At 38.0% G+C, this 23,862-nt stretch overlaps 1 protein-coding gene across 5 annotated transcripts in view; it reads right to left on the bottom strand.

Moving 5' to 3' along the window:
• KRAS (KRAS proto-oncogene, GTPase) overlaps window positions 1-23,357 on the bottom strand; it is a 40,247-nt gene extending 16,890 nt beyond the window's left edge. The window contains exons 1-4 of one of the 5 annotated variants that reach the window (XM_023755508.1): window positions 22,759-23,357; window positions 21,675-21,766; window positions 19,666-19,787; window positions 813-991 (exon numbers count right to left, since the gene is read on the bottom strand). In XM_023755508.1, the coding sequence (XP_023611276.1) occupies window positions 813-991; window positions 19,666-19,776 (290 nt within the window). In that variant the 5' untranslated portion in view covers window positions 19,777-19,787; window positions 21,675-21,766; window positions 22,759-23,357. The remainder of the gene's footprint in view (window positions 1-812; window positions 992-19,665; window positions 19,788-21,674; window positions 21,767-22,758) is intronic. The other 4 variants (XM_023755505.1, XM_023755507.1, XM_023755506.1 and 1 more) reach the window with 4 other exon arrangements.
• Between the last annotated feature and the right edge of the window lie 505 nt (window positions 23,358-23,862).

Genomic DNA, 23,862 nt, shown 5'->3' with positions numbered 1-23,862 from the left:
GTGGTAAAATTAAATTCCTTCTAAATTTTAAGTGAATTTCAAAGATGCAGCATGAAATAAAACATCAATTTTTTCTACAAAAATATTACCAAGCACCCAAATTTCTTTTCCTTTATTACTAGACTACAGAGAAAGCATGCTGTAAGAAATGTTAAACCTCTTTACTAGTCTAACTCACTGTTAAAACATAACCAATGAATGGGATATTTGCTGAATATGTATTTTATGAAAACTGTAAATCCTCAAAGAAACAATATAAACTATACTTAATAGTGATTATCTTTTTTTAAAAAAAAGTCAGTTTTAGGCTGATTTATCAGTTTCTTTAAAAACTGTAATTGTTCTAATACCTATCTTTTACAACTTCAAAGTTGTGGGTGTGTTTTCCTCCTCTTAAATAGCTAATATCCGATTCCAAGAAATTCTACACTAAATATACTTGATTATTTTTAAGGCTACTTAAGTGACACTGCCTCAATTACATTTTCCTATTTTTTGTTGATGGTTTTCATTTTTATGATAGCTCTAGCTTACAGCCTTGTTTCCCTGGTATAGAGTGGTTAAAAGCACAGTTTTTGGAGTCAAACAGGCCTAGGTTCCAATCCCAGCACCACCATCTATGCAAGCTGGAACAAGTTACTCAACTTATCTAATTCTCAAGAACTTCATCTGTAAAACAGGGATATTTCCTACCTCATAATTATTCTAAAATTTAAATTAGATAATTTATGTATGGTGATTAGCAAAGATTCAATAAATGGAAGATACAATTAGTCCTCAATGTCAATTTACTATGTTCAATTTAAACCCACCTATAATGGTGAATATCTTCAAATGATTTAGTATTATTTATGGCAAATACACAAAGAAAGCCCTCCCCAGTCCTCATGTACTGGTCCCTCATTGCACTGTACTCCTCTTGACCTGCTGTGTCGAGAATATCCAAGAGACAGGTTTCTCCATCAATTACTACTTGTTTCCTGTAGGAATCCTGAGAAGGGAGAAACACAGTCTAGATTATTACGGTACCTTTTACTTTTAAAAAAGTGTTAGACACAACTCAAGAAAAAGAACCTGTCACAACTGGGCAAATGACTTGAATAGACATCTCTCCAAAAAAGATAGACAAATGACCAATATGCATAGGGAAATATGTTCAACATCATCAGGGAAATGCATATCAAAACCACAATGAGTTACAGCTTCACAGCCATTAGAATGGCTATTTTTTTTTTAAAGTAAAATAATAAGTGTTAGCAAGGATGTGAAGAAACTAGATCCCTGGCCACCACTGGTGGGAAAGTAAAATGGTGCGGCCATTGTGGAAAACAATTTGGTAGTTCCTCAAAAAGTAAAACATAAGATTACCATATGATCCAGTAATTCCAATCCTTGGTATATAACCAAAAGCATAGAAAGCAGGGAATCAGAGCAACATTATTTACAATAGCCAAGATGTAGAAACAACTCAAGTGTTTATTAACAGACTAGAGGCCTGGTGCACGAATTTGTGCATGAGTGGGGTCCCTCGGGGTGGCCTGCGGGAATTGGGCCGAAACCCACAGTCCAATGCCGCCTGCAGCTCCTATCTGCTGCTCCCGCTCATCCCGGCCCCACTGCGCCTGCTGCGGGCTCGCGTCCAATCAGTCCCAATTGGGAGAGGCTTGCGCGCCGCCACCACAACAGCAGCACTCGCCAGCCATGAGCCCCGCATCTGGCGCCCTCCCGAGGGGAGTGGCCTGTGGGATTGGGCTGAAACTGGCTCTCCGTGATCCCCCAAGGGGTCCTGGATTGCGAGAGGGTGCAGGCCAGGCCGAGGGACCCCACCAATGCACGATCTGGCTGGGGAGGGACTGTGGAAGAGCTCCAGGGCATGTCCAGCCCCATCTCGCCCAGTCCCAATCAGCCAGACCCCAGCAGCAAGCTAACCTACCGGTCGGAGTGTCTGCCCCCTGGTGGTCAGTGCACGTCATAGCAAGCGGTTGAGCAGCCTTAGCATATCATTAGCATATTACACTTTGATTGGCTTAACAGTCGACCGGTCACCAGATGACCGGACACTTAGCATATTAGGCTTTTATTATATAGGATGAGTAGATAAACAAAATGTGATATATAAATACAATAAAATAATACTCAGTCATAAAAATGAAAATTCTGATACATGGTACAACATGGCTGAACCTTGAAAACAGTAGGCTAAGTGAAATAAGCCAGACACAAAAAGACAAGTAACTATTATTTCACTTACATGAGGTACCTAAAATAAGTCAAGTCACAGAGACAATAAGTAGAATAGAGGTCACCTGAGGCTGGGGCAGGAGGGGTTAGAGAGTTATTGTCCAGTAGATACAGAGTTTTAGTTTGGGATAATGAAAACAGAATTAATGGCTGCCCAACACTGTGAATTTACTTCATGTCACTGGATTGTACACTTAAAAATGGCTGCAATAGTAAATCTTATGTTATATATATTACCACAATTTTTAAAAGGCTGATACAAAGAGATTCAACAATGGAAGTGCACATATTAGTAATAAAAAGACCCAAACTCTTATAAAAAATAGTTTTTACAAAAATGGGATAGCTCTACCAACTCTGTTATTCAGGATGGTTTAGATGGCAAGGAAAAAAAAATCAATCAGCTTACAAATAAATGTCATGCATCTATTTTACTTATAGTCAAAGGAATACAAAGAAAATGGTCTACACTGAGGATTTAATGCCCTTATCCATTTCTGAAATCCTGGGAACAATATCTCACAGCCAGGTGGATATTATGATAACTCTAACGAATACGACTTCTATCGGCAAATTCTGTGGGGGAGAATAGATGGGTATCTTAAAAAACCTAGGCAACGCTAAGATTGAGTAAGGAAAGGGGGTGGGTAACATCAACAGAATCTTAAAATGAAAATCTGATTTTCTTTGACTTTTGATTTATACTCATGCCTAAAGGATTTCACACACTCTCTGCCAAAATAAGCCTAAAAAAATAAATAAATAAGGAAAACGGAATGGTGCAATGTGAAGTCATGGAATAAGAGGCAGGCTGATGATAGGTATAAAGTATACACCAAGGGCACTGTTTCTCATTGTTCTACATGAGGGCTTAGCACTAAAGTGTCTTTATTTGATGAATTACTTTATAGACCATTCCATCATTAAAAAAGAGAATGGTCATTAACGGTCATGTTTTTGATAAAATATTTTTTAAATGTTCACAGTAGAATACAGATATATATCTCAGGGATGGTCAAAAGTAGGTTTACAGTTGTCAGTGTGCAAGTTTATTCTGGAATTATTTATTTTTGTATCATTTTCCATATGAACTGTAAACCTACTTTTGCCCACCCTGCATATGTAACATGATCCCAATAAAATATATGTATATATCAGTATAGCTGTACCCGTACATATATTTAAAAACTTATGGTATTACATAAAAATGTTAATAAAGGCTGTTATCTTTTTTTGTACTCGATGCTATTAAATGTATTCCTTCTGTGGCTTTTCATTTTTAAAAGTGTGAAAGACTACCATGTTAGACTATGATCTAATGCTTATCTTTTAAAGTAAACTGCATTTTCCATACTGTCTATAATAAAAATTATTTCACCAGTCAGAAAAAAAGGATGGATATTTATTTTCTAAGCAGGAAGCTCTTTACTAAAAATTCAAACATTTGGTTGACATTTTATTATTTTCGCCTACTCCCTTAATTAACTACTTGAAAGAACTCCCATAATATGTTAAAAACCAGTGTTTTTGAAGTATAATAAAGAGCATGAATTGAGAGCAAAGTACAGTGTCTTAGAATCAACCCATTCATTACCCAGGTATGGCTAGAGATCAAAAAGATTTCCTTACCTGTTGCTGTCACCTCATGTTCTTCACTTAGCAATACTAACCTAAGTTAACCTTAGAGCTGATAGTTTCCTTAGTCTTTAAATATAAAATGTTTTACCAACAATAAAATTAAAAGACTGGAGCCACACAAGTCTAGACCTAAGGTGTGGCTGGGAGATTACTCACCATCTGCCCACATATATAATGCCTCCAAAATGTAGCTCAATAAAGTCCCATTTACAAAATTTTCAAATACTTTGTGTTTCAAAAGTATTTAATGTGGCATATTTGTAGTTTCTTTATGTATTTCGTAACACATTTCCATGATGAATATTCCATCGAAAGGACTGGGAAAGCAGCCCCTCCCTATTCACCCATCTATCTCATTCCTATGACCTTTTCCCTTCTAAAACCTAAAATAATTAACAGCTAAATTCTGTGTCATATTCAGTTATTGAAAAAAGTAATCTACAACCTACATAAAAACAATGAGTAGAATCTGATTAAAAATAATAGGTGAAGGTTAAAACTTCATTATTGCCAAGGTTAATTTTTAAGTAGTCACTGAGCTATATAAAAAGGCAGTGCCACTTGGTAAAAACTTAAGAACAAAGATGTTAAAAGGCAAAGCATGATCTGAAAAAAAGAACTGACAGGTTTAATAACAAAGCAGAAAACAAGCACAACAAAAACAGTATATAAATACTAAAGATTCTGTTCCAACTTCAGGTTAGACATTAGGAAGAAGTATATGGAAGTAGAAAAAAATTTAATCATCAGTGTAAGGTCTTTCCCAAGACTAGAGTCTAAATAAGAGTTCAGCAAACTATTGCTCACAGGCTAAATCCTGCCCACCTGTTTATGTCTGGCCCATGAACTAAGAATAGTTTTTACGTTTTTAAATGGTTATTTAAAAATAAAACAAAGATTATGTGACAGACCCATATGGCTCTTTATAGAAAAGTTTGCCAATCCTGCTCCATGCTAATAAAATGCCTTTTCACAAGTATGGAGTATTCTCAATACATATTATTTATCCCTTTTATACTTAAAATATAAACCATCTCCCTGAGAAAGTACAGGTTACTCAAGTCCAACCAATTTTAAAAACCACAGATTCTAAAAAGAAACTAGTTAGGAATAGAGCAAGAAAAGGATCAAAACCTAACATTCTTAATTAGTATTATGTCCAGCCATTCAAATACAAATAAACTTTTAGATCAGGTACACAGATTACCAACATCCTTTGGAAACTAGGATAAAATAAAGTCACTTTAACGCAACATAATAAAATATTAAATGCAAGAAAGTTATTCCATATATTTTCTCTCGCTCTCAGTTACAGTACTATTGTTATGCTTATGTAAGTACTAAAAACAAAACCTTTTCTAAATGAAATATACTATACTGGCAGAAGCTAATCATAGATAGAACTTAAACATTTATAGTGATACAATAAACAGGCACAATCCTTTTGGAAAGCAATTCCAGTAGTTATCAAGAACCACACAAATGCTCATAGCATTTGACACAGTAATGCCACTTTTGGTAAATTATGCTAAGGAAATATGATTTATTTCCTTTGAAATGATAGTTACAATAGAAATACACTTAACATGGCAGGCATCCTAAAATATCTTACAAAGAAAAATTACATAGGTATTTAACACCAACCTACAATCTTACACCATTGATCTATGTTCAAAATACACTCTAAATCCAAGCACCCACCAGCACCAGTACCCTAGTCCCTAATACCATTCTGTCTTATGCAATCTCCTGCAACTGCTTCCTAGCAGGGATCCCTGTGGTTACTCTTAAATGATACATTCTCCATACAGCAGCTAGTAATTATTTTTTAAATGTCACTCACTTTAAATGTCACTCACTTGCTTAAAGTCCTTGAATAGTATCCCTTCATTCTCCAAAATAAAATCCAAAGGACTTAGCATTCTCTTAATTTAGCACCTCTGTATTTCCTTCATATCATCTATTATGATCTGTAACTATGTACTTCCTTGTGTAATTGTTTAAGTCTGTATCCCCTACTAGGTTTTAAACTCCATGATGGTTGAGCTCACATCTGTTATGCTTACCATTATATACTCTATGTGTAAGTTTTGAAAATAGCAAATAATTAGAACTGTCCGTTAATAAATGAATCCATTCAATGTAAACAAGTGCAGACACTATAAAACTGTCTTATCAAAATACAAGTTTAATAGTTTAAATTATATTTAAAAATTAAGTTATAAGTTTTTAAATTATAATATATTGAGTATTTTAGTGAATGTAGTCAATCAAGTTTTAGATAATATAAAACCTTTAATGTAAAAATATAAACCAAACCATACAGAGATTTAAAAACACTTGCAGGGGCCTTCAATTGTATTAAGTTTTACATCTTAAAAAAGAAAAAGGATCTAAACCAAAAGTGGCAGAATGCTACGATATGAAAAATCTGGTTGCTGCATACATGTTCATTATATTACTTTTTCATACAGCATTAAGAGTGTACCCATTTAATCACCACTCACAACATGGGTTTTATATTTTTATTTTTCTTTAAACTCCTGTCAGGCTGAAAATTCTTATTGTTATATTCATTTCTTTGAGGACTAATAATATTGTATAGTTTTATTTTAATATTTATTCCCATCTTCTATGTCCTTTGCCCACTTAAAATTTTCATTGTTTTTGCTACGACTTGTACCAGTTTATTAACATGCCTTCAAGTGTTGTTTTATGTATAGAAACTTATCTGTAGCTCCATTAGAGGAATTTGAAAGTTAAGACTAAATGATTCAAACTGAGATTAAATTCATTGACCAAGACATTGTTTTGCCATTTTTCTATTATAATTAATAACCAGTTACTCAGTATGTTATCTTTTAACATTGTCAACTTAGTTTTCTAATTCAGGCAGTAACCCTGACATGGGAAGACATACTATAGTAAACAAAAACCCCTAAAAGAAGTTAATAACTTTTACTAAAGGTAACCCTATTATTATCCTATCTAATAAAAGACAAACATGAAAATTGACCATACCTTTGCTACGCCCCAAGCCACCCCCACCAGCCAATCAGAGCGACTATATGCAAATAAACCCAACCAAGATGGCGGCCAGCAGTCTCGGAGCTGGAGCAAGCAGGAGGCTTGGTTGCCCCCGCGATGGAGAAAGCCAAGCTTCCTGCCTGCCCTGGCCTCTGCTGAAGGAGTGGCTGGGGGCCTGGACCGCTGGGAGCAGGGCGAGAAATAAGCAGCCGGGAGAGGGGAGCCAGGCCACTGCTGGGAGCAGGGCAGAAACTTCTGCCATGTCGCCATGGCAACGGGGCAGAAATTCCCGCCCCGTAGCTGCTTGCTCATTCACTTACTCGCTCATTCACTCACTCACTCACTTACTCACTTACTCACTCACTCACTCAGCAAACCCTCTCAGATCCCTGGCACCAGGCCAGGCACTGAAGGTGAAGCAGGATAAGACAGAGCTACGTCCTCAAGATGTTAGTAATTCAGTAGGGCGAAGCAGGCACGTGAATGAGGCAGTTGTACACACAGATGCACTGTACTGGGTTCGGTGAGGGCTATAACTAACGCCGACTTTGTTCTCTTGATAAAATGGGGCCTCAGGAGCCAGGCCGCCCCAAGCCTGTAGGCCTGTGCCTAGGCCCGGAGCGGCCGGGGTCCCGGAACATGACAGAGGGTGCAGGTCGGGCTGAGGGGTCTGGCCCCACCCCTCACCTCCCCACCCCCATGCACGAATTTTGTGCACCGGGCTACTAGTTAATAATAATTATAACATTTACTGAGCCCTTACTTGTATGTCAAAACTGTGATAAACATATTACAAGTATTATCCGATTTAATCTCCATCCTCATGCTCTTGTAAATATGAACAGGACTGCTGGAAATATCAGCTAAAGTAATATTTGGGGATTTACTCTTGAAATGTTTATAATATTTTCTCAATGCGTCAAGCATTGGAATACTTTTCATGTATTCTTAATACCTATAGGAAAAAATGAGAAACCTTTACTCTCTAATGTTCAAGTGTAACTTCTAAAAGATATTTGAATCCATCATAGAATATGTTCCACACTATTGATTATAAGCCACCAAAGGTTGTCATAGACAGCTAATTTCTCACAGAAACATGTACAATAGCCTGTTTGAATTATAATAGGGAAGAAGCAAAAAATTTGAGATATATAAACACAGGTTTATTAATTCATCCCCACCAACCTACTTTCTCCCTCACATCATAGAACAATTACTAAAAGTCTTTTAAGTGTCATATACTGTGCCAGACAGTACAAAGTCTCTGACCGCAAGGAGCTAGGCCTGTGGAAAAGATATGAATGTAAACAGATAACTAAAATACAATGCAATATTGCAATACTATATGCAGGGCAAAGTGCAACGGTGACACACAGGAAGGCAAGATCATCTTTGCTTGTATGAATTAAGAAAGACAGGGGAGGGGAGGGCCACTCCAGGCAGGAAGGAACAAAGAGAATGCACAAAAACATGAAACAGTATGTTGAATACATGGCACAAGAAGTTCAAAACAACTTTAGCTTGGAGGGATTACAGGTACACAGATGAAGAGAAAACTGGACAATCACACAGAGGCCAACTTATGGAAGGTCTTGAATGCCATATTAAGTTTTAAACTTCATCTTAGACTAAATCAATGAAATAAACGATTTTTAAGTAGGAGGGGAGGATCAGATATACCAGGTTCACTGTCAGCATTAGTATTATGGAAAATTATAGAAAAGGGCCAGATTGGCGGCTGGGAGATGAGTTAGGAAACTATTATAAGAAACAGAATCTGACCTAAGGCAGCAACAGTTATATAGGTGAAGATTAAATAGTTTTGAGATGCCCAACTGGTGTGACTCAGGGGTTGAGCATGGGCCTATGAACCAGGAGGTCACGGTTCAATTCCTGGACATGCCCCAGGTTGTGGGCTCAATCCCCAGTGAGGGGCATGAAGAAGGCAGCCAATCAATTATTCTCTCTCATCATTGGTGTTTCTCTCTCTCTCCTCTCCCTTCCTCTTTGAAATCAATAATATGTACATATAATAAATAAATAAACAAATAAATAAATAAATAAATAGTTTTGAGAAATATTTAATGGGTAAAATTGGCAGAACTTCACACTGCTGGTGGGAACATAAATGGTGCAGCCACTGTGCAAAATAGTCTGACATCTCAAAAAGTTAAAAATAAAGCTACCATATGACCCAGCAATTCCACTTCTAGGTATACCCAAGAAAACTGAAAATACATTCACACAAAAGATTGTACATGAATGTTTACAGTAGCACTATTCAAAATAGACCAGAAGAGGAAACAATCCAAATGTCCATCAGCTGATGGATAAACAAAATATGATATATCCACACAACCAAATATTATTCAGCCATAAAAGGAACGAAGTATGTGATGACAGCAAAGATGAACCTTGAAAACATTATCCTACATTTTAAAAAAGCCAGACAAAAGGACATATTGTATGATTCCAATTACATGAAATGTTCAGAATAGGTAAATCCACAGAGGCAGGAAGTAGATTAGTTGTTGCCGGGGCTGGTAGGACAGAGTGGGGTTATGGGGCTTCTTTCTGAAAGAAGAAATGTTATGGATGAAAATGTTACGGAATTACATAGTAGTGATGGTTGCATTACTTTGTGAATATACTAAAAACCATTCAACTGTATACTTTAAAAGGATGAATTTTATGCTATGTGCATTATATCTCAATTTTTTTAAATGGCAGAGCTAACTGATTAGGGATGGAAACAAAAGGAAGAGTAGAGGAAAAGAGGAGTCAGTTTGGAGCATGTTGAATTCCCCATGTTTGTGGATTGTTCTGGTGGCTATGAGCTGTAGGCAGCTTGATATATAGGTCTGATGCTCAGGACACAAGTCTAGGCTAGAGATATACTCCTGAATCTTCAATCTATGGGCAGTCACCGAACTTCATTTGTGGTATGAGCGTGGGCAAACTACTTATCTCTCATCTACTCTTAACCACTATCCCTTCAGTTGTAAAAGTGGGTAAATAACACACATGTCTCTGAATACAGATTAGAATTTCATAACATGAAAATCCCCTCATAAAATGACAAGTACTATAAAACTTAACTATTATTTTATATATTACACATTGCAAATGTTATTATAAGCCAAAAAGGTAGGGGGCTGACCACTGGCTACTAGGAACTAACTATATATATAAAACAACCATAGTATCCTGACCTTATAAGATCACTGGACATTTACACTTGGAATATATTTTGCAAAACCAATCACTGTATTTCAAAGTAAATATAATGGAGAAGGACAAGTTCCAGGGAAGGAAAACTAAGTCTCTGAGAATCATGAGGATTTCTGTTTTGACTAGGGTGCAAGGTGCTAAAACAGCTCGTTATCATGACACAATTTTTTATTGACATTTATTAAAAAGATAAAGAAAAAAGACATCTTTACAATGACAAATGCTTGAAATAATGAGAATGTTGAATCTTAGTTTAAGATTAGAGAGAACAGAATTTGTACCACTGCCCAGAGATAAAACTGGTCCAAAAATCTCAATAAATTCAAGGAAAATATGCACAAGAGATTTAAAAAAAAGATATTATAAGCACACATCTGTCACCTGTTGAAGTCATGTGGTATTGTCCCATAAACTGTTACTTGGTGCCAACGTCAGAATGTGAGGCCTATACAATCATGGATCAAATCCTAATAATTACAGATGCCAACAGACTTTTCATGTTTTGTATTATATATCTATGTTATTCTTTAATTGGCTTGATACTAATTTCTTTACCCAAGATACATCACCATTACCAATTTGTTGAGGCTTTAAAAGGGAGGAAAACAGTAAATATGAAATAATCTAATTGTATCTAATACATGAGGGACTTTTCTCCCACAAAAGTGAATATTTACTTTTATCTTTCAAACAGTAAATATTCATTTTTAAAAACCAAATACCACAAAAAATGAAAGTTTGACATATGTCCTATAATACTTTATGTTCATATTCATTGTTTTAGATAAATGGAATCATACTCTACATGATGTGCTATCATTATGAAGTGTAACTTATGTAATAGACATTTTGCAACATCAGTACACGTAGATCTATCAAATGCTTTTCAACAACTATATATAATATAATTTGTATAGATAAGCCATAAATTACTTCATCCATTCCCTGGTAGATATGTAGATTATTTCCACTTTTAAAAATCATAAATACCGCAATAAGCATCCCTGTGTATTCATCTTAAACACTTATCCAACTGATTGAATCCTTGCAATAAATTCCTAGAATTGGAATTGACCTAGAAGTGGTCAAAGGACATGCAGCTTACATTTTAATACATACTGCCAAACACCTCCAGAAAGTTGTAAGATTACATACTCCCACTTATAGCATAAATAGTACACACTTCTCCATACCCTTCCTAGCACTGTTATCATTTTAATCTTAGCCAATATAAAAGTAAAAATGTTACTTGTTTGAACTTGATTTCTACATTAATGACATCTTTTTATGTTATATGTCATTTATTTCTTTATTTTTGGTGGATAGGTTGGCTATTTATATCCTTACCCTCCCCTTTTCCCTTTTGATGTTTGCTTTTTTCTAAAAGTTATATAATAGAGCTTCCTGGTTGATATATGATGCAAACAGTTTTCACAGACTTCCATTTGTCTTGTATTTTTGTTAAAGATGTCTTAATTTTTTATGTAGTCAAATAGCTCAATCTTTTCCTAAATATTTTCCTAAATGGTTTAAGAATATTTTGAAAATTAAAGGATCCTTACTTTCCTCAATGGAGAAAAATATTTAATCCCAATCTATCTATACTAATAAAAGGGTAATATGCTAATTAGACCGATGTCTTCCAGACATCCATCCGGACGTCCTTCCAGACAAGGCCAGGGCGGCGGGGGGCCGAGGCAGAGGCTGTTAGGGGTGACCAGGCCAGCAGGGGAGGGCAGTTAGGGGTGACCAGGCCAGCAGGAGAGGGCAGTTAGGGGTGATCAAGCCAGCAGGCAGAGGCGGTTAGGGGAGATCAGGCAGGCAGGCAGAGGGGTTAGGGGCAATCAGGCAGGCAGGCAGGTGAGCGGTTAGGAGCCAGTGGTCCTGGATTGCGAGAGGGATATCCGACGCAGAGATCAGGCCTAAACCGGCAGTCAGACATCCCCTGAAGGGTCTCGGTTGGAAAGGGTGCAGGCCGGGCTGAGGGACCACCCCCCACCACGTGCACAAATTTCGTGCACTGGGCCTCTAGTGTATATATATATAAAAGCCTAAACAACCGCTCAACCGGTAGCTATGATGCACACTGACCACCAGGGGGCAGACACTCAACACAGGAGCTGCCTCCTGGTAGTCATTGCGCTCCCACGGTGGGAGCGCTGCTCAGCTGATCAACAGGCACCGAGCTCATGGCTCCCAGTCCCGCCATCAAGACTGACTGGGTGCGAGCCCGCAGCCGCTTCTCTGTGAGGCTGCGATGATGTGGTCATGGGTACACTGGTATAGCGCTAGGACGGGCGCAGAGACCTCAGTGGAGCGGCAGCAAGCCTACCGGGCACAGCAGGGCCAGGGTGAGTGGGAGCGGCACAGTGCCCAGCGCGGGCTCAGGCTCCTCCCCGGCCACCTACCGCTTCCCGCACTACTTCGTGCTGTGCGGAATCAACGCAGATAACGGGCTGGAGCCCGACGCGAGGTGGCAGGTAAGGCCAGGCTGCAGCGGCGCGGAGGTCCACTGATCCCCGCAGGCCAGGCCAAGGGACCCTACTGGTGCACGAATCCGTGCACCAGACCTCTTGTTATACAAATAAAGAAGCTAACTTAATGTTAAGTCACTCAATTTGTGTTATTTACATAATACTCCAAGAAAAGAATTTAGGACCAACATTATCATTTTCATATCGACGTGTCTAACGTTTAACATTAAAATTTACACAAGGTAGAATGAAAATATGGAAGGAGGTGAGGAAGAATGAACTCATGATTTTTAAATACACGATATTTCTTAGCGCTCTCCATTGGGAAAGGTCTAGAAGCAGTGCAATAAATGTACCTAACATCCAGGTTTTTTTAAATATAATTCCCCACTAAAAGGAATTCGGGTTCTTTGGACAGTGACTGAATCCAGGGTGCGGCCATGGAAAGAACAAGGTGAACCTGGAACACACTGTGACAGAGTAAGGAAGAGCTCAAAAACTGATGGAAACATGCCAAAAGGATAGAGGCCAGTTTGAAAGGGATTCCACTGGTTATATAAAAACCAAATTTGAGAATCACTATAAATATAGTATTAGACTTTAACACATTGAATAAAAAAGTAATACATGAGTTCATACTAGTACAAATATGACAAACCAAACAAATGAAAAAGGAGAGTGACAAGAAAATAGAGAGCCGTTATTGATGGTAGATGTTAACCAATAAATGTAGAAATAATGACAGAGTCAGAAAATTAACTACCGTTTACATTCACTATGGTAGTAATTTTTTCTGGTGAGAATTATCAGTGTATGCTACATCTCACTGGGTGCAAATATGTTGGAGAACAGGATATTCTCAAAGTGTCTCCCCACAGAGTACATTATCAATTATAAAGGAAGCAAAGATAGCTTTACAGAGAGAAAACAGACATGACCTTAACCTAATAATCATGTTAACATCATCAACAATGGGACAAACTTGTGCCTACTGATTTGATGCACAGAGGAGGGCATAACATCATGTAGTATCTGATCATGAGGGAAAAACCGAATCTGATCATGAGGGAAAAATCAGACAAAACAACTGGTTTGAATTCTTTAAAAAGTACCATTGTCGTGAATGACTAAGAAAAGCTGAGAAACTGTCCTAGATTAAGAGATTTTGAGACATGACAACTAATTTTTTTATCCTAGATCAGAAAAAAGTAAAGGAATTGTTAAAAAAGAACATTCTGGGAACTGACAAAATTAGATTATGGGCTATATATGAGATAATTTTTTTTGTATCAATGTTGAATCTCCTAAATTTCGCCATGCATTGTGATTATATAAGGGAATGCTCTTCTTGTTAGAATAGGGTTGACAAACTTTTTCTATAAAAGGCCAGATAGTAATTGGTCTCTAGTGAAACTACTCAACTCACACTGTAGTGTGAAAGTAGCCATACACACACATATATAAAGCAAGTATGTCTATTTTAAGAGTAACTGGTATTCATTATACTAACTTTTTACTACTTTTCCATAAATTGGAAAGTTTTCAAAATAAAAAGTTGAAAAATTATGTAAGATAAGCACTATGTCCCTATTTAATCCTCTCAAATATTTTATTTTTGTTACCCATATCTACAAGTTTTTGTTAATCCTTACCGGAGAATATTTATCCCATTGATTTTGAGAGAGAGTAGAAGGGAGGAGGACAGAGAAACATCGATGTGAGAGACACATCAATGGTTGCTTCCTGGATGCACCCCAACCTGGGCCACACCCCAACCTGGGCCAGGGATGGAGCCTACAACGAAGGTACGTGCATGCCTTTGACCAAAATCAAACCCACGACCCTTCAGTCTGTAGGCCGACACTCTAACCACTGAGCCAAACAGGCTAGGGCTCTCTCTAATTTAAGGTCACAATATTATAACTGTTCCATAAACCTAGAAACTATAATAAATAATATCGTTAAGAGCTGAAAGAAATCTACTGCCCTACAAAAGCATAAAGCCTCTAAATTAAGTTATATGTAAGTAGAATCACTGTCTAGAAACATTGCTCTTCAAAATACATCTAAGACTAATAAGTCCTATGAAGGCAGTGATTTGGTCCCTTTGCTCCTTTATGTGTCTCCAGCCCCTAGGAAGACTATATGGTACAAAGTGGGCACTGAAAAATATTTACGGAATTTAAAAAATTGATTGCATTGTTTAAACCAGAATCCTCTTAAGAGATGCTAACCCATTAACATTTTTTCCCTTTCACTTACTACCATTATCAACTTTCATTTGTATTTCTTTAAAGCTTTGTATTTATAAAAACTCAAATAAGAATAACACATGTCCAATAATTTTTAACATTTAGGTCTAATAAATAGTTATTATTAAGTAAACACTTATTCTTAAATTGACCTAAATACAGAACCTGAATTTTGTGTTTGTTCTAAAATTCAGGTGATCACAACTATTCCACAATCCTATAAAAATCTACAAAATATGAACTTCCACAATTTGCCACTTGTGAATAGACCCTTCCTCACACCCAATTAACACATCACTCCTGCATGCATGTAAAGAAATTCAGAGCCACTGTGCCACTTTTTATTCCCTCAAGCAAAATAACCTCCCCTCTTTTTTCTTACTAGGCTACATTTCCTTTCTTAGTCAAAAACATTCACCCACATACTTAGTCAGGCTAAACTAGTCCACAGAGTAATCTTAATTAGCAGAGAGTAAATTATGATACTTTAGATTTTTAAACAAATAAATAAAACTTTTAAATAAAATATACTTATAAAATGATCATACCCACACAAATAGGAAAAATCTCCAAATTTAGGAGGTATTTTACTGTTATTCATTATAAAAGAAAAAAAATTGACCAGTAGAGGGCACTCATTTACAAGGGGGGGAAGAGCTGGTCACAGCCTTGAAGAGAACTTCATTTACAAAACTGCTATTACCTTATTTTGAAAACAGAATGTTTTAATAGGAAGCTAGAGTATACACACACACACACACACACACACACGTATATATAAGTAAATAAATAACGTATTACTGGTTTAGAAAAGGTAAAGCTTAAATCTAATGTTAGAAAATCTAACATACACCTTATTCAGGGACTTGAGTTTAACAATTTAAGAATGTTTAAGGCTATCCATATAGGATCTCAACCTCAGCACGACTGACATTTTGGGCCAGGTAATTAATTATTTGTTGTGGGGCTGTCCTGTGCATTACCCACCATAGGTGCCAGCAGTTCCCCCCTCAAGTTGTGACAACAAAACATCTCCAGATATTGCCAAATTTTCCCTAAAGGCAAAGTCACTCCTCACTGATGACTACCGATACATAGAAAAGCCAGAAAAAGAACAGCTTGCAAGTTTACATAATGCTTTTTAACACCACTTTTCAATACAATTTAATATTACAAATTTTCTCTCTATAATTTAAATCTTATTCAGTTAGTAAAATAAATTCCATAAATAAAGTTTATGTATAAAAAAAAACAGAAACTGATAAATCTTGGTGATTATAGCTCAGAGCACTAAAGATAGTACAAATCAATCCAATTATGAATCCATTCTTCCTGAGGAGGAAACTATTTCATCAAAGAAGGGCATAAAACTTGGACTGAATTATAGAATTATAAGTATGTAACACTAACAGAAGCATGCAGATGTCAATGAAATTAAGAGCTTGGAAAAAAATACTTCTTTCTGTATCTATTTTTAGTAGTATACTATATCCATTAGATACAAGTAATATATATTTGCTAATTGATCAACTGATCATTCTGATTTCAATGTCTATAACTACTTGTTTATTTTTAAGACAAAATTTTTCTTTTTCTATCAAATTTTCCCTTGCTAAATACATCTTAGAGAACATGTTTTCATAATAGCAAGGGATCGCTAAACTATAAAAACATATATTTCTAGCCTGGTATTATGCTTAGGGGATTGCTTTGAGTTTTTAGTAATCTTGCTCCACTAATGAGGTATTTCATCATCTCTACAACTCTTTGATGGACTTCATAAAAGATAAAGGTATAATCTTTCAGAATAGAAGGTGATTATCATGTGCATAGCCTCAAATATAAACATGCTCCACAAATGTGTCATTCCTATCTAATTCTGTATCATTAAGGTGCCATGAGATAGTATTTAAGATCAAATTTTGGTATACTGATATGAATCAGCTTCCAATAATAACTATTTCTTTGCTTAAAGAGTTATACATGGATAGAGTGGAAATTCCATTTAACTTAGTCTCAGAAAACTTAAAATGCCACCATACTAGGAAAGAATCTTTAGGCAAGTTACCACCTCTCAGAGACCATTTTTATCTATAAAAAGAAACAATGACCACCTTCCTTATCTATCTCATATGTAAATCTTTGCAAATTTTAAACCACTAGAAAATATGGTATTACTTAATTTAAAAAATTTTGGAATTTCTTTCCATTTGTTTTAATGCAGGAAACTGATGAGAATTACAAATGTGCAAAGTCTATGTCCTCTCTCATTTTCTCTGACCTACATTATTCACCAATCAAAACCTAACAGCAGTAGTGATATCCCCATCCTCCTTTTAAACTTTTTACAAAAACATCAAGCTAGCATTTTTGCTTAATTGCTTATTAGAATAAACTAATTCTTTTGCCTTTCTTGTAGTTGAACTATACACCAAGAATCGCAGTGATTCTCAACCTTCTGGCCCTTTAAATACAGTTCCTCATGTTGTGACCCAACCATAAAATTATTTTCGTTGCTACTTCATAACTGTAATGTTGCTACTGTTATGAATCGTAATGTAAATATCTGAGATGCAGGATGGTCTTAGGCGACCCCTGTGAAAGGGTCGTTGGACCACCAAAGGGGTCGCGACCCACAGGTTGAGAACCGCTGAGTGTGTTAGTTGCCTCAGAGACAATTTCTGTATGATACCTTTTCCTAGGTGGCTAAACTAGTGAGGAACCTCAATTTCAAAGTCCATAGGTAATCAATGTTCCCAGAGTCAAGTCTTCTGGTTTGACAGAAATCATAATCAGAGTTATGGGTTTGAGTTTATAAACATTTTCTACTTTCCCCCAAAATAAAGGATGAACTTTTAGATTTAGTTCTATTCTATTTATATTGCACTTTAACAGTTGTGACCAAAAGGTTTCCTAACCTATTTTATCACATTATAATACATATAGCATTCATGACCTCTGGTAGGAAACAGTGTCATGAAATTTCTCAGATTTTCAGAGAAGATGAGGCTACTTCTGCTAAAACCATCTTCCAAAATCCCAGGAACAGTTCCACGCTTAACCTGAATTCTATTTAAAACTTCCTTTCATTTCTGATTTAAATGGTGAAGTATGCCAAGTAGCCTTGGCTTTAGAAATGAGTTAACTATTTAATCCTCCTTGAAGACAAAAAGAAAACAAAACAGAACCATCATACAGCATTGAACAGAGTTATCGAGAGCAAATACATAGAGACTGTTATATAGGTGGTTCACTTCAGTAGGGTTCTTCCCTTTTACTGCAAATTCTTAAACGTGGAAGCCAAATAAAAGTTGCTTCTCTGTCTAAACCAAATCTTTGCAAATACACGTTTATTTCTTCATTTTTTCCCCTGTAGTACCAAAAATATTTAACATAGAGGCCCAGTGCACGAATTCGTGCACAGGTTGGGTCCCTAGTGGCTGCTGGCTGCCAGCTGCCAGCCGGGGCCTCCCTTCCCTGGCTGCTGGCTGCTGGCCAGGGCCTTCCTTCGGTCCACGCCGCCCCCTGGTGGTCATGGTCAGCACACATCATAGCAAGTGATCAAACTCCCGGTCAGTCAAGCATATTAGGCTTTTATATATATAGATAGATAGATAGATAGATAGATAGATAGATAGATAGATAGATAGATTTCCTTATAAAACTTATCTAATCAATCCTCAGTTCTAAATTGTATAAACATCTTCCCAAGGCCACCAAAGCCCTCAGAACCTACATCAGTGCAGTCAAAGACATTACACAGCTTGGGACGCAAAGTTCTGGTAAACTTTTCAAAGTTGATTTAAACAATTGGTATATCAGACCTAGAATAAAAGCTAGGAGGTTGGATTGCTTTACCCGGGGTAAAGAAGTCTAAGAAATAATCCAACAGTATAAGTCTATTTCAAAGATGAGGCAGTATACTTCTTTCCATCTCCACTGATGTGAAACTTAACATGAAGTTTCAGATTATGCATAAAATATAGTAATTCTGGAAATGAGTTAACAAGGACAGTTGTGCCATTCCCTCCTACAGGACTTTGGGATTAAATTGATCCTTATCTGCTTGATACTACCTGACCTCTTAAGGTCTCCTTCAGGCCTTTATTCTATCACTTGTTGTTGGCCTTTAGTTTGGTGATTTTTCATTAAAATAAAAAAGTCTGAAAATTATTAATTTATAATAAAAAAAATTCTAACATTTCCTTGAGTAAATTAAAAAAGCGCTGCAAAGCAAAGGATTGGTTGTGGTACCCTTATATATATCTGAGATATACAGTTACCTATATATGCAAAGAATGAGCTTATAAAAATGCATCAGGTAGCTGTAGATTCTCCACTACTTCAATATGAAGAGGAAACAGGGAGATACTAATTACATTTTTTAACCAGCCTTCAAATGATTATACTTCACCAGTACAATTCAAATCTAATATGTGACATCAAAAAAACAAAAAAAAAAACAAACAAAACCCATAAAAATAATAGCCACTTTTTTTTTAAATGACTGTTAGGTATAGGTAAATTGTATATTCACATTTCACTCTCTCACAAAACTCTGAAATGCACACATACAAACACAGAAGGAATGTCATGAAACTTGAGATTACCCAAGAGAAGAAGGGCTCTCCATATCTATGGTTATGTATAACTTCAGAATAAAGCTTTAAAGCCTAAATACATTTCTGATAACTTAATAAAATTATTTTCAGTATAATTGTCTTATAATGCAACTTTGTTTTGCACCCAAAGGATGGGCCTGCACAAATCAATATGCATAATATTAAAACAAGATTTACCTCTATTGTAGGATCATATTCATCCACAAAGTGATTCTGAATTAGCTGTATCGTCAAGGCACTCTTGCCTACGCCACCAGCTCCAACTACCACAAGTTTATATTCAGTCATTTTCAGCAGGCCTTATAATAAAAATAATGAAAATGTAACTAAATTAGAACAAGTGTCACAATGAGTTTAATAGAAGCCAAACACTCTATCAATACCTTTTAACACAAACTCACCTTTATATGGAAAATTATTTCAAAATATCTCACAAAATTCAATAAAAACTTCAGATGAGTACGGATGTGTATTGTAATGAAACACACTATATTTACAAACTTGCCCATTCAACATTTCAGAAAGATGCATTCAGAGTACCAAGTTCTTTTATCATATATTCAGGTTGTTCTATCTAAACAGCCAGTCTGCTGTTCTATAGCAGTTAATGGCTCTCAAAGGAACATGCCATGACTTTACTCAGTACAAGTGTCTAGCACAATGCTGTATACCCTGTGGACACACCCACATAAAACTGTTGACAGCTATCTCTCCTAGTTGGCTATGGCCCCTAAGAGTTACAACTGGATATGTGGAGTGTCTTTGTTGGAGCCAAGAGCTACAGAAAACTTTAAAAAAGAATCATCATATAGTTCTCCTGAGTAGTTAGAAAGAATCAGACAGTGGGGTGGGAGTGGAAGGGGGTGGAAGAATTGTCAAATAAATCTCACTGTATAGTGAGAAAATAAAAATCAGTTAAAAATAATTAAGGAAATAAAATTGTGAACTAAAATAATAAAGATAGATAGATAGATAGATAGACTGATTGATTTCAGAGAGGAAGGGAGACGGAGAGAAAAATAGAAACATCAATGATGAGAGAGAATCATTGATCGGCTGCCTCCTGCACACCCCCTACTGGGGATCGAGCCCGCAAGCTGGGGCATGTGCCCTTGACCGGAATCAAACCCAGGACCCTTCAATCTGCAGGCTGACGCTCTATCCACTGAGTCAAACCAACTAGGGCAAGACAATAATTGATGAACAATTTAATCTGTAAAATATCTGCTGGGAAAAATAATGGTATAAAAACTAAGAGAACTTTGAGAATTTTGAAATTTTAAGCACAGTTGATTTAATCATCAATCACAACATATAAATCTATATTAGTGCTGAAAAATAGTACTTTGCACAAGAAAAAATATAATTATATAAAATATAAAAATAAGCACTGCTTTTAATAAGAAATTTTTTAAAAGATGTGAGTGAATAGTTCTCAGGAATCCACATGACTTTTACTCTTTGCATCTCATCATCTCCCAACAGTTGCAATAAATATTGACAATTTGTAAGGTTATCAGTACAAGACAAAAAATATTTTTTAGTCAGTTGTTTCAAACTTTTTGAAATAAAATGAATTTAATTTTATCTTCTCTCCCTCAATAACTACATGATATTATTACAAATAAGGAACCATGGAAAGAATGGCAGTAAATGCACAATTTATTATAAGTAGTCCCAAATTAATGAATGTGCAGATATAAACACTATATACACACAGCACCCTATTTACTGAAAGCCAAAAATTATCCACCAAATAGTCACAGGAAAATAAAAGATAATATGGTTTTCTAAATGATAATATACTAACCACCTCCTTACCCTATTCCTGAGCCCTCTCACAGAGAGCATACAGGCTAGGCAACTGTTGTTATCAGAGACTGTTATATTACAGATCCCTGGCCTATGCCACCATAGCCTTACTTGCTCTTGTCTAGGGTCACCGTGGGAGCCACTTCAAACATGTATCTCATTCTGTTTGCTCCCACTTTTTATTCCAAATACAGACTATAGCAAATGGAATAGGTGAGGAGAATCACACCATAATGTATCCCTGCAAAATAATTTGGATAGCCTAGCTCTCCAAAAGTGGTCCAGGAACCCATTAGGCTTCCCAAGGCTTTGGGGGGGAAGAGGGTCCAAGAGGTTAAAAACGATTTTCATAAAAATTCTACATTATCAATTACCCCTTCCACTCTTGTTCTTTCACAAGGGTACGGTGGAGTTTCCCAGATGTGTGATCTGAATGCAGAAGCAGGCATGAGGATCCAGATGTCTCCTAGTGTCATATAATTAAGATTTGCAAACGTGTTAAACAATGCCCCCTTCTCACTAACTTTTGTTTTTGTTTTGAAAAAATTATTTTTAGTTAAAAAAAGCTATTTATGTTACCAAGTAATGGGCTTCTTGTTTCTATTTTTAAATGAATTAAGAACTGTTTAAAAGTCTCCGTTTTTGTTTCTGTGATGGTAAATATTGACATACCACACGATGAGATCTCCAATAACTTTTGAGAATATAAAAGGACCCTTACACCAAAACAGTTTGCTAGCCTAGATCCCGTGGACAGAGACTGGATTAGAACTTGTGAACCCTGAAACACACCTTCTGGTCTACTTGTTGATGAGTGGTTGTTTCTGGGGACGGGGGACTCCTTTAACTGGATTATAAAGTCAAGTAATATTTAAGTCCAGGAGAGAAAACTGGGTTCCCAAGGAAGCTTACCGAGGATCACATGCCAGAAGGAGCCCCCTCACCCAAAGCTACAAAAGCTAGCTAGCAAGGGGTGGAAATGTGATCAGAGCACAAGATCTAGTCAAGGGAAGAAAAAATCACTTTTATTTATCATCTCATCTCCTACCTCTTAAAACCAAGTATGCCTGCGGATGGCTAGTCTCAAAGCAAGCAGCACTACTATCAACCATACTGGATGTCTCTGTTGGAGTCAGCATTTGGGGCCTAAGAGTGACATCTCTCGTATGGTTGATTCTGAGATGACTATTAGGAACAGATTCTGCACCTTTACAATTTCTTTTTAAATGAATGTTTCCATTACAAATGTAACACTGGGTAAAAATGAGCAAACACCTCTCCGTTTTTAACCCCTTGTTTTGATGGACATTAAGATGTAAGGTTCATTTAGGACTTCAGCTATAGCATGCACCTGCCTTAGGGTATTCCAGGCAGTGGGCTGGAAGATTGCTACAATGAACTCCTCCCGTAGCTCAGTTTTAAGGCAAAAATTTTTTTGGTGCCGTTTAAGAGTACTACCTCTTAAGATGAGGGTCAAACCTGCCAGGACGCGGGTAACATCGAAGAGGTAAGGGCAAGGACAAGAGCCGGTCAATTAAACTTCGAGGACGGTGCCGGCTGCAACTGCCTACACAAGGGGAAAGCCCCGCTTCTGCTCTGCGGGTGTTCTGCGTTGTGTTTTTAACTTGACAAAGCAAAACAGAGCAGACCTCCCGGGATGAACTTTTTCCTGAAGTCACGGGCTGTCCACTGCAGGGTGTGGGCCACCTGTTCTTCCACCACCGTCCCTACCTCCTCCTTTGTGGCCACGGCAATGTCACAGCCAGGCCTGGGGGAGGGGAGCCGTCAGGAACTCGGCTGCAGATGCATTTTTTTTCTCCCCAAACACAATAACCTCCAACAGGGGTCTCCGAGCACTTTCCTAGGCTCTTCCCGAACGTGACCTCCCCCGACTCCTCTCCCCGCTTCCACGGTGACAAGGGGCCACCAGCCGCCGGGTCCGCGCTCGGGGAGAAGTTTATTCCTTCGTCCTCGAGATGCTCCGTGCAGCGGAGAAGGCAGCCCCGAGGCCAGCCGGGCGCGGGGCGGGGGAGGAGAGGTGCGGGAGCGGAGGGAGCGGGAGAGGAGGGCGCCGAGGGGGAGGGGAGGCCGCGCGCGGGGAGGGACGGCCACCGCACCCGCCGCCCCGCGGGGCAGCCCGCCCGGCCCGCGAGTGTCTGCCCGGCCGCCTCCCCGGCTCTCGGGGAGGAGGAAGGAAGGGGTTCCCCGTCCAGGAAGCAGTACCAGCGGCGACCGCCTCGAGCCTCACCCTCCTCAGCCCCGCACCGCCTAGTCCTCCTTCCCCGCGTCGACGCGCCCCCGCGCCTCAGACCCCCGCCCCTCGCCCCCCGTGCCCGGCCCCCGCCCTCCCGGCTCCCGCGACCCTCTCCGCCCCGCCCGCCCGCCGGCCCCGGCCTCAGCTCGCACACCCCCCGCCGCCGCAGCAGCCTCCGCCGCCGGAGCGGGGAGGAGGAGGGTGAAGGGAGGAGGAGGAGCGGGAGGGGGGCGGGAGAAGCGGGGCAGCGAGCGCGTCCTTCCCCAGTGGAGCGCACACCGACCCCCGGGGAGCGAGCGCCAGCCCGC

The sequence above is a fragment of the Myotis lucifugus genome, unplaced genomic scaffold (assembly GCF_000147115.1).
Source record: "Myotis lucifugus unplaced genomic scaffold, Myoluc2.0 scaffold_78, whole genome shotgun sequence".
NCBI lineage: Eukaryota > Metazoa > Chordata > Mammalia > Chiroptera > Vespertilionidae > Myotis > Myotis lucifugus.
This window is presented reverse-complemented; position numbering and strand designations above follow the sequence as displayed.